Source organism: Lutjanus erythropterus, chromosome 5 (genome assembly GCF_056507025.1).
Source record: "Lutjanus erythropterus isolate fLutEry1 chromosome 5, fLutEry1.hap2, whole genome shotgun sequence".
In the NCBI taxonomy this organism is placed as follows: Eukaryota; Metazoa; Chordata; class Actinopteri; order Lutjaniformes; family Lutjanidae; genus Lutjanus; species Lutjanus erythropterus.
The window spans coordinates 21759413-21773722 of record NC_139321.1 but is presented as its reverse complement, the minus strand read 5'-3'; the positions used below and the strand labels follow the sequence as shown (position 1 = coordinate 21773722).

Genomic DNA, 14310 nt, shown 5'->3' with positions numbered 1-14310 from the left:
GCCCTTACCCAGACACAGATACAACGATTTCATGATTGTGACGCTTTTGTCTACACAACTCGTGCAATGATATGTGTCTTCTCAATACTTAATAACCCTAATTATAGTAAAGCATTGTTTTCGTTATTTTGTAATATTTGGGATCACTGAACTGGTTTAACTTTTGAAAACGCAAAGTAAAATTAAATCCTTCATGGAACTGCCATACCCAAACAAATACTCATGGTGTCAGTGTGCACCAATAAACGAGAAGGCTCAGTCATTCTCCACCTTCTGTCTCAACGAATTTACAGCCTGACTCTGCTGTTGTATCGCAGTTGATAGAACATCTTGGTGTTGAGCTGCAATGTGACATTTTCTGTTTATTGAAAGAAATCACGAGTGCATCCCTGACATTTTTGGACTTGCTTGTAGTTTTTTTACATGTCGTCTTTCTGGCAGTAACGATGGGATACAGCGGATTTGCGCTGCTCTGCGGCCTTGCTTCTATTTTCCGTGTCCTCCACCCCGTCTATGGAGACGTGAGCTACTCTATCCCGGAGGAGATGAAACGTGGATCTGTAATTGGAAATATTGCTAAGGATCTGGGGCTTGATGTAGGCAGACTGTCTGCTCGCAAGGCTCGTATCGATACTGAAGATAACAGTGTTAAGTACTGCGGCATAAATCTCAACACCGGAGACTTGATTGTGCAAGAAAGGATCGACAGAGAAGGGCTTTGTGCTAAAAAAGCATCATGTTTTCTAAAACAGGAACTCGTACTGGAAACCCCACTGGAACTGCACCGTATTAACATTCGCGTCCAAGATATTAATGATAATTCACCCCAATTTAAAGACGAGTTTCTTAAGATTGAAATTCAGGAATCAGCAGATAAGGGTGAACGGTTTCTTCTTGGAGAGGCGCACGATGGAGACATCGGAGAAAATACCGTCCAGGGCTACTCACTTCAACAGAATGATCATTTCAAATTAAATGTAAACACAAAATCTGGCGGACGGAAACACTGCGAATTAGTCTTAGACAAAGAATTGGACAGAGAGGACAAAAAAGAGATCATGTTATTGCTCACCGCATTCGATGGTGGTTCTCCTCAGAGATCAGGCACTGTAGTCATACACGTCACTGTACTGGATGCTAATGATAATGTACCAGTGTTTAGCCAGAACATCTATAAAGCCAGTCTGTCTGAAAATTCTCCTCTGGATACTTTGGTGATCACAGTGAGTGCAAGTGATGCAGATGAGGGTTTAAATAGTGAAATTACCTATGCATTTGATCATGTTTCAGATGAAAATAACGACGTGTTTTCTTTACACTCTAAAACAGGGGAGGTGATAGTAGCTGGAGCTATTGATTATGAGAAAGTGTCATCATATGAAATGCAGATCAGTGCAAAGGATGGTCTGGGATTGGTTTCATACGCAACTTTGATAATTGAAATTACTGACATAAATGACAACGCTCCAGTCATACACCTGAAATCACTGACTACTCCCATACCTGAGAACGTGTCACCTGGTACAGAGGTGGGCATCATTAACGTGCAGGACAGAGACTCTGAGAATAACCGACAGGTCCGCTGCTCCATTCAGCAAGGCGTCCCTTTTAAGTTGGTTCCTTCTATTAAAAACTATTATTCTCTGGTGACCACAGGACAACTGGATCGTGAAGTAGTTTCTGATTACAACATTACAATCACTGCCACTGACGAGGGCTCTCCACCTCTGTCCTCCTCTAAAACAGTTCAGTTATCTGTAGCAGACATCAACGACAACCCGCCTGTGTTTGAGGAACAGTCGTACAGCGCATATGTGAGTGAAAATAACAAACCTGGCTCCACTTTATGTTCCGTTACTGCTCGAGACCCTGACTGGAGACAAAACGGTACAGTGATTTATTCTCTCTTAGGCGGTGAGGTGAACGGTGCCCCGGTGTCCTCCTATCTGTCTGTGAACGGAGACACGGGGGTGATCCACGCTGTGAGGTCGTTTGATTATGAACAGTTCAGGAGTTTTAAAGTCCAGGTGATGGCCAGAGACAACGGTTCTCCTCCGCTCAGCAGCAACGTGACCGTCAGTGTCTTCATATCTGATGTGAATGACAACTCTCCTCAGATACTGTACCCCGCCCCGGAGGGCAACTCCTTCATGACCGAGCTGGTCCCCAAAGCTGCACACGGAGGCTCTCTGGTGTCCAAAGTGATAGCGGTGGACGCGGACTCCGGCCAGAACGCCTGGCTGTCCTATCATATAGTGAAGTCCAATGATCCGGGTCTTTTCAGTATTGGTGTCCACAGCGGAGAGATCAGGACACAGCGGGACATTTCTGAATCTGACAGCATGAAACAGAACCTTATTGTGTCAGTGAAAGATAACGGACAACCGTCTCTCTCTGCCACCTGTTCCATGTATTTACTTATTTCTGATAACTTGGCTGAGGTGCCAGAACTGAAGGATATTTCTTATGATGAGAAGAATTCCAAACTGACCTCTTATCTGATCATCGCTCTGGTGTCTGTGTCCACGTTTTTTCTCACCTTCATTATCATCATCGTGGGTGTGAGGTTTTGTCGCAGGAGAAAGCCCAGACTGTTGTTTGATGGAGCAGTTGCCATCCCCAGCGCTTATCTCCCTCCTAATTACGCAGATGTTGACGGCACAGGAACTTTACGCAGCGCTTACAATTATGACGCCTACCTGACAACAGGTTCTAGAACCAGTGACTTTAAGTTCGTGACTTCTTACAATGACAACACACTGCCTGCTGACCAGACTCTGAGGAAAAGTCCATCAGACTTTGCTGATGTGTTTGGAGATAGTGATGCATCTCCTGAGGTAGGAACACATGTCAAATCACTGTACTCCTGTTTTTTTCCGACCTTTATAAGTTGTGGTGACTATTTTGTGTCCATGATTAAATACAAGTTTGTTGTTATTCGTCGTTCTGATTTCACGCTGGCTCTTAAAGAGTTTAGATTTGAGACTCTGATGCAGTCGCTGGTCTAATTACATGTTAAATTTCACCGTTTTGATATCAGTGTCACAGTTCATCTTCCTCTAAGTGATACTCGGCATACAGTCAAGACCCACAACCATGAAGAGTGCGCACATACTCTTGTTTTATATGTATGTCATTTCAACTTTTGGTAATGTTTGAAACGTTTTAAACACCCTTTACATATATTTGTATGTTTGCTCCTTTTTTCTGTTCATGTGCAGGAATCGATTCTCATTCAGTTCTATGTGTCTCTGTCCTTGGTGCTGAACTCCATTTGATCTGCTGATAAATTTTTAGTGATAGTTTCCTTCAGTGATTTTAGCTGGTGCCATTTTCCTCTCAAATTTTGCTTTATTATATATTCTGTCTTGGGTGTTTTAATGTAAATATGCAATTGTTCTGTTCTGGTGTCATTCTTTGCGCCAACTTTGCATCGATGGTCACTAAACGTTCATCAGTATTAACAGATACAAGGACATTTGATGACGAATCTGAAAATGGAACATGTGTTATTATCATGTTTTGCTAAGAGAGTCTTGCTTTTTAAGGTAATTCTGTATATGACAACATATTAGCACTTGCATTCATGAACAACACAGACCTGCTTCTAGTAACATGACATGCGATATTTGACGAATTTGTGAAAAAAAATAGTCCATGCCACTCAGGTGTTTTCACAGTAATATTTTTGTTTCATAGAAATCATATATTCTGGTTTAGTATTAAGTAAAATCAACACCATGCAGCACAAAATTAGTGCAAGTGAATGTACATCAGATGGCAATACTCTTAGTCAAGATTTGACATGGCAGCTTGCACAGAATTTGTCTATGATACTTTTCTACTGGTATAACTTGGGAAATTAAATATAAGCATTTTCTCTTTAACTTTGAAACCACTGTTGATGACTTTCAAGCTCTTTTAACGTTTGGCAAACCTCATACACAAATAATATATCGCAGAACAATAGCAGACACCATGTTTAAAATGTATTGCTAAAAGTAGTCACTTATGTTTAGGGTTGAAAATGTCTTTTTTTCTCGTTCATCACGTGGTTCAAGTTTCCCAATACCTGTGTAAGAAGTGCGATTCTCTCTTTCTCCTTCGTTCAAATTCAGTACTTAGTTACTGTTGAAGGAAACCCATTGCGTCAATGAATTAAAAGTCCTTATGGTGTGTTTTAGAAAAAACACAAATGTTCAGTTTGCATTTTTTAACAGTTTAATCTTGGTCAAATTCAGCCTTTTCTGTGAAATTGATCTTACTTATCAACACTTGTTTCTAAATTGCAAAATCACGAATTGTTGAGTATTTTGCCATTGCATGTGAGCAAAATTAATGCATACAAGTAAATGAGAATATTGTTGAGTTTTAGTCTTTTACTTTCTTACAGCTTAACCCATTAAGTAACGAGTATGAAGAGAATGCAGAAAGCTGAAAAATAGGACAGTCATTTTAACATTAAGAAACATAAGATTTTTGGACGTTGGTTCTCATGTTTTCAGATGAAATGAAGCTATAACAAAATAATTTTACACCGAAGGTGCTCTACTTTTGTCTTCGGACATTGTATAATTTGTGTTTTCTAACTGTTTATTTGAAATGCGATCCCTTCCTGATATAACGGTGTTATGTTTGTGTTGCTTTTGATTATCACTTGCCGTGCGGTGGTATTATATACCTTCTAATTAGTTGTTAATCCTAATATAGTGAAGCAATATTTTGTTTTCTTTTTAAACATATATCAGTCACTGAACTTGCTTAATTTTTAAATGGACAAAGTAAAATAAAAACCTACAGTAACATCCTACATGACCTTGCTGTACCTAAACAAATACTCATGGTGTCAGTGTGCACCAATAAACGAGAAGGCTCGGTCACTCTCCACCTTCTGTCTCAACGAATTTACAGACTGACTCTGCTCTCGTCAAAAACCGCTTGGTTTTGGAGTGCACTGTGATATTTTTGATTACCGGAAAACATCACTAATGCATCGTTGATATATTTTTGACCTGCTCACTAATAATTTTTCATCTGCATGTGGTCTTTCTGGCAGTAACAATGGGATACAGCAGGATTGCGCTGCTCTGCGGCCTTGCTTTTATTTTCCGTGTCCTCCACCCCGTCTATGGAGACTTGAGCTACTCTATCCCGGAGGAGATGAAACGTGGATCTGTAATTGGAAATATTGCTAAGGATCTGGGGCTTGATGTAGGCAGACTGTCTGCTCGCAAGGCCCGTATCGATACTGAGGATGACAACGTCCAGTACTGCGGCATTAACCTCAGTACCGGAGATTTGATCGTACAAGAAAGGATCGACAGAGAAGCGCTTTGTGCAAAAAGGGCATCATGTGTTCTAAAACAGGAACTCGTACTGGAAAATCCACTTGAACTGCAACGTATTAATATTCGTGTCCATGATATAAATGATAATTCACCCCAGTTTAAAGAGGAGTCACTTAAGATTGAAATTCGGGAGTCAGCGGTCAAGGGTGCACGTTTTCCTCTGGATGAGGCGCACGATGGAGACATCGGAGAAAATGCTGTTCAGGGCTACTCACTTCAGCTGAATGATAATTTCAAATTAAATATAAACACAAAATCAGGTGGTCGAAAATATGGTGAATTAGTCTTAGACAAAGAATTAGACAGAGAGGACAAAAACGAAATAATATTATTGCTCACCGCATTCGATGGTGGTTCTCCTCAGAGATCAGGCACTGTAGTCATACACGTCACTGTACTGGATGCTAATGATAATTTACCGGTTTTTAGCGAGCCTGTCTATAAAGCCAGTCTGCCTGAAAATTCTCCTCTGGATACGTTGGTGATCACAGTGAGTGCAAGTGATGCAGATGAGGGAGTGAATGGTGAAGTTACTTATGGTTTTGACCATGTTTCAGATGAAAATCAAGTTTTCTCTCTAAACTCTAAAACAGGAGAAGTTAAAGTAGCTGGATCTATTGATTATGAAAAAGAATCGTCATATGAAATGCAGATCAGCGCTAAAGATGGTTTGGGATTGGCGTCATATGCAACGTTAATAATTGAGATTACTGATATAAATGATAATGCACCAGTTATACACTTGAAATCACTGAGTAATCCCATACCTGAGAATGTGTCACCTGGTACAGAGGTGGGCATCTTTAACGTTCAGGACAGAGACTCTGAGAATAACCGACAGGTCCGCTGCTCTATTCAGCAAGGCGTCCCTTTTAAGTTGGTTCCTTCAATCAAAAACTATTATTCTCTGGTGACCACAGGACAACTGGATCGTGAAGTAGTTTCTGATTACAACATTACAATCACTGCCACTGACGAGGGCTCTCCACCTCTGTCCTCCTCTAAAACAGTTCAGTTATCTGTAGCAGACATCAACGACAACCCGCCTGTGTTTGAGGAACAGTCGTACAGCGCATATGTGAGTGAAAATAACAAACCTGGCTCCACTTTATGTTCCGTTACTGCTCGAGACCCCGACTGGAGACAAAACGGTACAGTGATTTATTCTCTGTTAGGCGGTGAGGTGAACGGTGCCCCGGTGTCCTCCTATCTGTCTGTGAACGGAGACACGGGGGTGATCCACGCTGTGAGGTCGTTTGATTATGAACAGTTCAGGAGTTTTAAAGTCCAGGTGATGGCCAGAGACAACGGTTCTCCTCCGCTCAGCAGCAACGTGACCGTCAGTGTCTTCATATCTGATGTGAATGACAACTCTCCTCAGATACTGTACCCCGCCCCGGAGGGCAACTCCTTCATGACCGAGCTGGTCCCCAAAGCTGCACACGGAGGCTCTCTGGTGTCCAAAGTGATAGCGGTGGACGCGGACTCCGGCCAGAACGCCTGGCTGTCCTATCATATAGTGAAATCCACAGATCCGGGACTTTTCAGTATTGGTGTCCACAGCGGAGAGATCAGGACACAGCGAGACATTTCTGAATCTGACAGCATGAAACAGAACCTTATTGTGTCAGTGAAAGATAACGGACAGCCGTCTCTCTCTGCCACCTGTTCCATGTATTTACTTATTTCTGATAACTTGGCTGAGGTGCCAGAACTGAAGGATATTTCTTATGATGAGAAGAATTCCAAACTGACCTCTTATCTGATCATCGCTCTGGTGTCTGTGTCCACGTTTTTTCTGACCTTCATTATCATCATCGTGGGTGTGAGGTTTTGTCGCAGGAGAAAGCCCAGACTGTTGTTTGATGGAGCAGTTGCCATCCCCAGCGCTTATCTCCCTCCTAATTACGCAGATGTTGACGGCACAGGAACTTTACGCAGCGCTTACAATTATGACGCCTACCTGACAACAGGTTCTAGAACCAGTGACTTTAAGTTTGTGACTTCTTACAATGACAACACACTGCCTGCTGACCAGACTCTGAAGAAAAGTCCAACAGACTTTGCTGATGTATTTGGAGATTGTGATGCTTCTCCTGAGGTAGGAATTCCTTTCATATCTCAGATTTCGACCTTGACAGTTTGAAAACGACATTCCTCTTTTTTGTTCCAGCTCCTTTCAGTTGTATTGTTCTATTTTGTGGTGATGTTCGTTAGATATACCTTTAACCGGTCTAATGGTTAGAATCCATGTTGGTTCGTAACGAGCTGAGACTCCAGCTTCTCTTGATACAGTTTTTGATGAGCTAATCTTATGTTAGTTGTCACTATTTTGACAGACTTCACAGGTTGTATTTTTTAAAGATGCTTTTTTTTTGCCAATGATGAATGCCTTTCGTATTGCGTTCATTGTTTCTCCGTACTTGGTACTGAGCTCTGTTTGATTTGTACATGATATTTTTTAGATAGTTTTGCTGTTGTCATTTTTCCTTTAGCTGAATGGTGGAGATTGTGATGCATCTCCTGAGGTAGGAACACACGTCGTATCTCTGTACTCGTGTTTAACATCTGCAAGAAGTCATTCTTTTGTTTTCTTCCCACTCTTATAAGTTGCAGTGACTACTTGGTGGTCGTGATTAAATTCAACTCTATTGTTGTTTTATTTTTTTTTTATTTTTTGGAGATTGTGATGGTTCACTTGAGGGCGGAAGATGTGCCAAGATGGGCCTATAGTGCTTCACTTATTTCGTCAATGTTATATTTTGTAATACAGGTAGAGTAGTTGACATTCAATTTAAATTAGGTTACAAGTTATTAGAAGTTCGATTTCTTTTGTAACATTTTTTTGTCATGGAATATTACATGTAGACCAATGCTGAACGTGATGCTGAGCAATTAAGTATACGAAATATTGATGTTAGTTGTCTTCTAGATTTAGGGACTCTTGTTTGGACTTACAAGGAAATCGCCATTCGGTGTTTTATCATACATTTGACTGTGTTGCACTCAGACATTGTTTGCATATCATTTCCGAGCACTGTCTTAGTAACCCCATGCAGACACGGAGGGTTTTCTATTACCCTACTACAGCTTTCCCGGTCCTGTACTGGTGAGTCTCTGGTATTTAAGTGTGCATTAGTTCCTCTTCCCCAAGCTTTTTTATTTTCAAACTTTGACTTCTTTTTAAGTTTTAATTTTGGACAGTTTAGGTCTTAAGTCTAAGATTAGACTGTCACAATGTTTATCTTCTCTGTGTCACTTTATTTACTTGTTTACCAGCCACGATGTTTCCCCGGGATGCAAGTACAGTATTTTTGATGTCTCTGTCCTTGGTCCTGAACTTCCCTGCTGCTTCGTTAATGCACTTTCAGGAAGCACGAACACCTGTTTTTCTGTTTCTCGCCTGTGAAAAATATGACTGTGCTGTGTTACGTTTTAGATACGTTACATTTTATTTGACATAAATACCTTCCTCTTTTTAATAACGTTGCACCTCTCCTTGTTGTTCGCTGAGGGAAGATTTTTTTTCTCAGTCAGGAAACATTTATGCATTTTTTGCTTCACCATATCCGAAGAATTACACCCACTCCAATGTTCTCTACACTAGTACTTTGCATAAAAACGTAGTTTAGGTTGAGTAACGCTCAGTGGCAATGCAGGAAGTAATATACTTTTCATTTTGAAAACCGTATTTTTACAGAAGTGGTGGGTGGGCACATGCATTATTTTACTACGATAATATCTGTGCATTTTTTGTCTCGTGTCAGGCTGGTTCATTTTCACGTCATTGAAATAATACTGCTACTACTACTCATAATAATAATTATGATAGTAATATACAATGAGTACTTGGCTAACTATAATGTTAAATTCAATTTAATTAACAATAAAATAGATGAAGTTATTACATTTCCTGTTCCAGTTGACTCCGTGAGTTCATCACCAGAAAACATTTTGCAGCCTAAATCCAGCATTTAGACAAACAATCAGACAGACACGCTTTTCTGGAAGCTTGACTCTATGGCATTTATCGCAGAATAAATGCTGCAGGTCCACACGGGTGACAGATTCTGGAATATGTTTAATTTTGGAAAGTGACCAAAATTATGCACAGTATTTAGTATGGAATAAGAGAAGGTGTGTGTGGTCAGACAGGGTTTAGCATATATATTTTGTTGTTTTAGGATTATAACTCTGAAGTGCTTAAAGCAGATCATTTTACCGGGAGTCAGATTTCTTTTTGGGCCAACATCTCATTTCTTTACAGAAAATAAAAACAAACACATAACACTTCCTTATGAAACAATTAGATGGCTCTTTTTCAAACATTGCAGATTAAGTGACCGGATAGTGGATTTCAAAATAAATTGCTATATTTCAGTTGTACTCACGGTGTCACTATAGACCAGCTTAGGAGCAAAATGTTCACCCTGCTTTGCACACCACCCATTTTTTGTATCGACCATCCCTATTTTCCCCACAGCCATCAACAAAGACGCCAGTGCTTGTGCAGAAGACACATGGAATAACGTATTTTTAATGATTTAAATTAACGTCGTGTAACTTGTTTAGTACCCTACTGACTGAGAATGATGCGCAGACGGAGCGTTCTTCAAAGCTACAGCTTTGTGCTTTTCTTTGTTGTCGTGCGCTACGCACAGGGAGACCTGACCTATTCTGTACAGGAGGAGCTCAAGCGCGGATCTGTTATTGGAAATATCGCCAAGGATCTCGGGCTCGAGGTGGGCAGACTGTCTGCTCGAAAAGCTCGTGTTGATATGGAAGGAAACGACAGACAATATTGCGGGATTAACCTTCGAAGCGGGGATTTGTTGGTTGCGGAAAGAATCGACAGAGAGGAGCATTGTGGAGAAAAGCCTTCGTGTGTTCTTAAATTCGACTTGCTATTAGAGAATCCTTTGGAGTTACACCGGTTGTCCCTGCAGGTTCAGGATATAAACGACAATGCACCAATTTTCCCGAAAGATGTTATCAAGCTTGAAATAACAGAGTCTGCTGACAAAGGAGCTAGGTATCGCATTAATGCAGCACAAGATGCAGACATAGGCAAGAACTCTGTTCAAAGCTACATGTTGCAACAAAATCCCCACTTTGTGTTCAGTATTCAAACGACAAGTGCTGGCAGTAAATATGGTGAGTTGGTTTTAGATAAAGAGTTAGACCGAGAGGAGCAACAGGAAATTAAATTATTGCTTACAGCTGTGGATGGTGGCTCTCCTCAGAGATCCGGGACTGTAATCATACACGTCATCGTCCTTGATGCTAATGATAACGCCCCAGTCTTTACTGAGGCCGTGTATACAGCCACATTACCTGAAAACTCACCCATTAATACCCCGGTTATCAGAGTAAGTGCAACAGATGCAGACGAAGGTGTCAACGGAGATGTTACATATGAATTTAGCCGGATCTCTGATAAATCACAAAAATTATTTTCACTAGATGAAAAAACTGGAGAAATCGGTGTGACAGGTGACATAGATTTTGAAGAGGCACCCAGATATGAAGTGTTTGTGGAAGCCAAAGATGGTTATGGTCTCTCTTCAGAAGCAAAAGTCATTATTGATATAACTGATATAAATGACAATGCTCCGGTGATTTATCTAAAATCACTGACAAATCCCATACCTGAGAACGTGTCACCTGGTGCAGAGGTGGGCATCATTAACGTGCAGGACAGAGACTCTGAGAACAACCGACAGGTCCGCTGCTCTATTCAGCAAAATGTCCCTTTTAAGTTGGTTCCTTCTATTAAAAACTATTATTCTCTGGTGACCACAGGACAACTGGACCGTGAAGTAGTGTCTGATTACAACATTACAATCACTGCCACTGACGAGGGCTCTCCACCTCTGTCCTCCTCTAAAACAGTTCAGTTATCTGTAGCAGACATCAACGACAACCCGCCTGTGTTTGAGGAACAGTCGTACAGCGCATATGTGAGTGAAAATAACAAACCTGGCTCCACTTTATGTTCCGTTACTGCTCGAGACCCCGACTGGAGACAAAACGGTACAGTGATTTATTCTCTGTTAGGCGGTGAGGTGAACGGTGCCCCGGTGTCCTCCTATCTGTCTGTTAACGGAGACACGGGGGTGATCCACGCTGTGAGGTCGTTTGATTATGAACAGTTCAGGAGTTTTAAAGTCCAGGTGATGGCCAGAGACAACGGTTCTCCTCCGCTCAGCAGCAACGTGACCGTCAGTGTCTTCATATCTGATGTGAATGACAACTCTCCTCAGATACTGTACCCCGCCCCGGAGGGCAACTCCTTCATGACCGAGCTGGTCCCCAAAGCTGCACACGGAGGCTCTCTGGTGTCCAAAGTGATAGCGGTGGACGCGGACTCCGGCCAGAACGCCTGGCTGTCCTATCATATAGTGAAATCCACCGATCCGGGTCTTTTCAGTATTGGTGTCCACAGCGGAGAGATCAGGACGCAGCGGGACATTTCTGAATCTGACAGCATGAAACAGAACCTTATTGTGTCAGTGAAAGATAACGGACAGCCGTCTCTCTCTGCCACCTGCTCCATGTATTTACTTATTTCTGATAACTTGGCTGAGGTGCCAGAACTGAAGGATATTTCTTATGATGAGAAGAATTCCAAACTGACCTCTTATCTGATCATCGCTCTGGTGTCTGTGTCCACGTTTTTCCTGACCTTCATTATCATCATCGTGGGTGTGAGGTTTTGTCGCAGGAGAAAGCCCAGACTGTTGTTTGATGGAGCAGTTGCCATCCCCAGCGCTTATCTCCCTCCTAATTACGCAGATGTTGACGGCACAGGAACTTTACGCAGCGCTTACAATTATGACGCCTACCTGACAACAGGTTCTAGAACCAGTGACTTTAAGTTTGTGACTTCTTACAATGACAACACACTGCCTGCTGACCAGACTCTGAGGAAAAGTCCAAGCGATTTTGCTGATGTATTTGGAGATTGTGATGGTTCACCTGAGGTAGGATGACGTCACATATTGTTTGACCTGTTTGGACACCAATGATCAGGCTAATCCCCACACAGCGACAATAATATACCCCCTTCCCATTTCTTTTTTTAAAAGTAAGATATTTTACAATAGTCGTTTGAGTTGAAATTATCCTGTTTAAATCAATTTTACGTTAGACCTCACGGTGAGCTTAAATTTATAGCCCTTATTTGCACTTACTTTTAAATTCACACAGGATATTTTGCAGATATATTACATGTTAAGTTCTTATTTCAGGAGAGGCTTTCAGTTTATAACATCTTTACCCCCAAACCTTTCAGTCAACTGTGCATCTGCATCAGCATTTCTGTGTTTTGAGAAAAGCTGCAGCTTGTTTTTAGTGTCTCTGTCCATGGTGCTGAACCTTGCTTTTGTTATTGTGATGTATTGTCATGAGTAATTTCTGTTATATTGTTTTGCCCTTCAAGCATTTTAGATGACAGTTTTACTCAGAAATGTCTTTCTCATTCTGTTATTAAAATTTGTCTTCTAAATTAAAATGTTCTCAGTCAGTGAGAGGAATCTGATTTGAGAGAGAGATATCTTTCTCAGCCAGTTCTGATCTGAGGTAACACTTCAGTAATGTTTTCTTGCTATTATCACTATATAATATTCAGGTTTATTACTTGGAGAAGACATAATCTTGTTTATAAGTCTTATAACCCAGGGTATTTCACTGCAAAATAAACATGACAACACCTAATTGCAAATTTTAATGCCCTCCTCAAGTATTCTTTTATTAAAACACAAAGGCCAAATGAAATGATAATGTGTTAAGAAAATGTTTATCAATTCCACCAAACTGTTATATTTCATTTTTGCTCATGGTGTCACTGTAGACCAGCTAAGGATTCAGGTGTTCCCTTTGCTCTGCACAGCACCCATTATTAGGATCATCCACCTAAGTGTTCTGTTTAGCCACTGAAAAAGATGACAAATGCTTGGAAGGCAAATATATCGAATGGAGTATTTGACATTTGATGACCACCCAACCTTGACAGCAGTTGATGTTCAGACCTGAGTGTATGATCACTGAAATGGTGCTACTTCACTTCACAATCAATGGTGTTTGCTGACTTTGTGTTACATCTTGACTATTGGTTTTTTGGCTTAGTGGGCTAATTTAAGAATTGCAAAAGCCTTCTTTTTGTCAACATTTATTTCCTTCAGTACAGCTATACTGAGCGAGCAGAACAACTGTTAGGACAGTATTGTGTTGTGGCTTACACTTTCTCATGTTCTGCTAAGTGATTCCCTATTTGTTTCTTGTACATACTTGCTCAGAAAGATGGGTTTACCACAGGAGCTTAGCTGCATATAATAGTTAGTCTCTTCTTCGTGACATTATGATGGGTTAATTATGTTTTCAAATTACTACAATACACAACTTTAACCATAGCAGTTTATGTTGTGGACATACTTTACCTTGAGATGGAACAGGATTTGGAATATCGGTGTAATCTTTGTTTATCATTTCCATGCTGTAAACAAGTGGAGTGATGGTAGGCTTAGCTTGTTTTAAAGGCTTTATCCTCACTGATTGTTTCATTTGGTGACTGGGTGAACTTTAACAACCTGCAGATTGATGTTAAATATGTGATCACAACATATACTCATCAATTTTTGTTGAATTACACAATTTAGCAGAGAGAGTTGTTGCAATTTACTTAATTTTCTGTTGGAAAATAACATTGGCTCATCAGTAAATTAAGATTTGCCTGTTGCTCAGTGAGACACAACATAACTACCATTCAGACATTATGAGTGTGAGTCACTGAATTGCACCAGTGCTGTCACACTGCTTCGATTTAATACAAAATGTGAAACCGTGAAGTGATGGTAATGGTAATAATGTTATACCATTACGCCATATATTTGGTAGATTTTCATCAACTATAATTCACAATCGGGGGTTTATATTGATTGTGGTAATAGATATTTTTTGTTGT

General features: G+C 40.7%; 3 protein-coding genes across 4 annotated transcripts in view; all 3 read left to right on the top strand.

Moving 5' to 3' along the window:
- The first annotated feature begins 437 nt into the window (after nucleotides 1-437).
- On the top strand, nucleotides 438-3278 carry LOC146326818 (protocadherin beta-15-like). Its single transcript, XM_084719844.1, has 2 exons — nucleotides 438-2837; nucleotides 3222-3278. The coding sequence occupies exons 1-2, from the start codon at nucleotides 447-449 to the stop codon at nucleotides 3276-3278; spliced, it is 2448 nt and encodes an 815-aa protein (XP_084575970.1). The 5' UTR covers nucleotides 438-446.
- A 1627-nt stretch (nucleotides 3279-4905) lies between these two features.
- On the top strand, nucleotides 4906-7494 carry LOC146326817 (protocadherin beta-15-like). Its single transcript, XM_084719843.1, has one exon. The coding sequence runs from the start codon at nucleotides 5062-5064 to the stop codon at nucleotides 7492-7494; it is 2433 nt and encodes an 810-aa protein (XP_084575969.1). The 5' UTR covers nucleotides 4906-5061.
- Nucleotides 7495-9896: 2402 nt separating this feature from the next.
- Nucleotides 9897-14310, top strand: part of LOC146326785 (protocadherin gamma-C5-like) — a 233111-nt gene continuing 228697 nt past the window's right edge. Inside the window, exon 1 of one of the 2 annotated variants that reach the window (XM_084719185.1) lies at nucleotides 9897-12331. In XM_084719185.1, the coding sequence (XP_084575311.1) occupies nucleotides 9938-12331 (2394 nt within the window). In that variant the 5' untranslated portion in view covers nucleotides 9897-9937. The remainder of the gene's footprint in view (nucleotides 12332-14310) is intronic. The other variant, XM_084719201.1, reaches the window with a different exon arrangement.

Excerpts from the sequence above, each read along its gene's own strand:
- LOC146326818 (XM_084719844.1), top strand. The coding sequence starts at position 447 with ATGGGATACAGCGGATTTGCGCTGCTCTGCGGCCTTGCTTCTATTTTC. Across the intron at positions 2,838-3,221 it reads ATAGTGATGCATCTCCTGAG|GAATCGATTCTCATTCAGTT; the intron begins GTAGGAACACAT and ends GTTCATGTGCAG.
- LOC146326817 (XM_084719843.1), top strand. The coding sequence starts at position 5,062 with ATGGGATACAGCAGGATTGCGCTGCTCTGCGGCCTTGCTTTTATTTTC.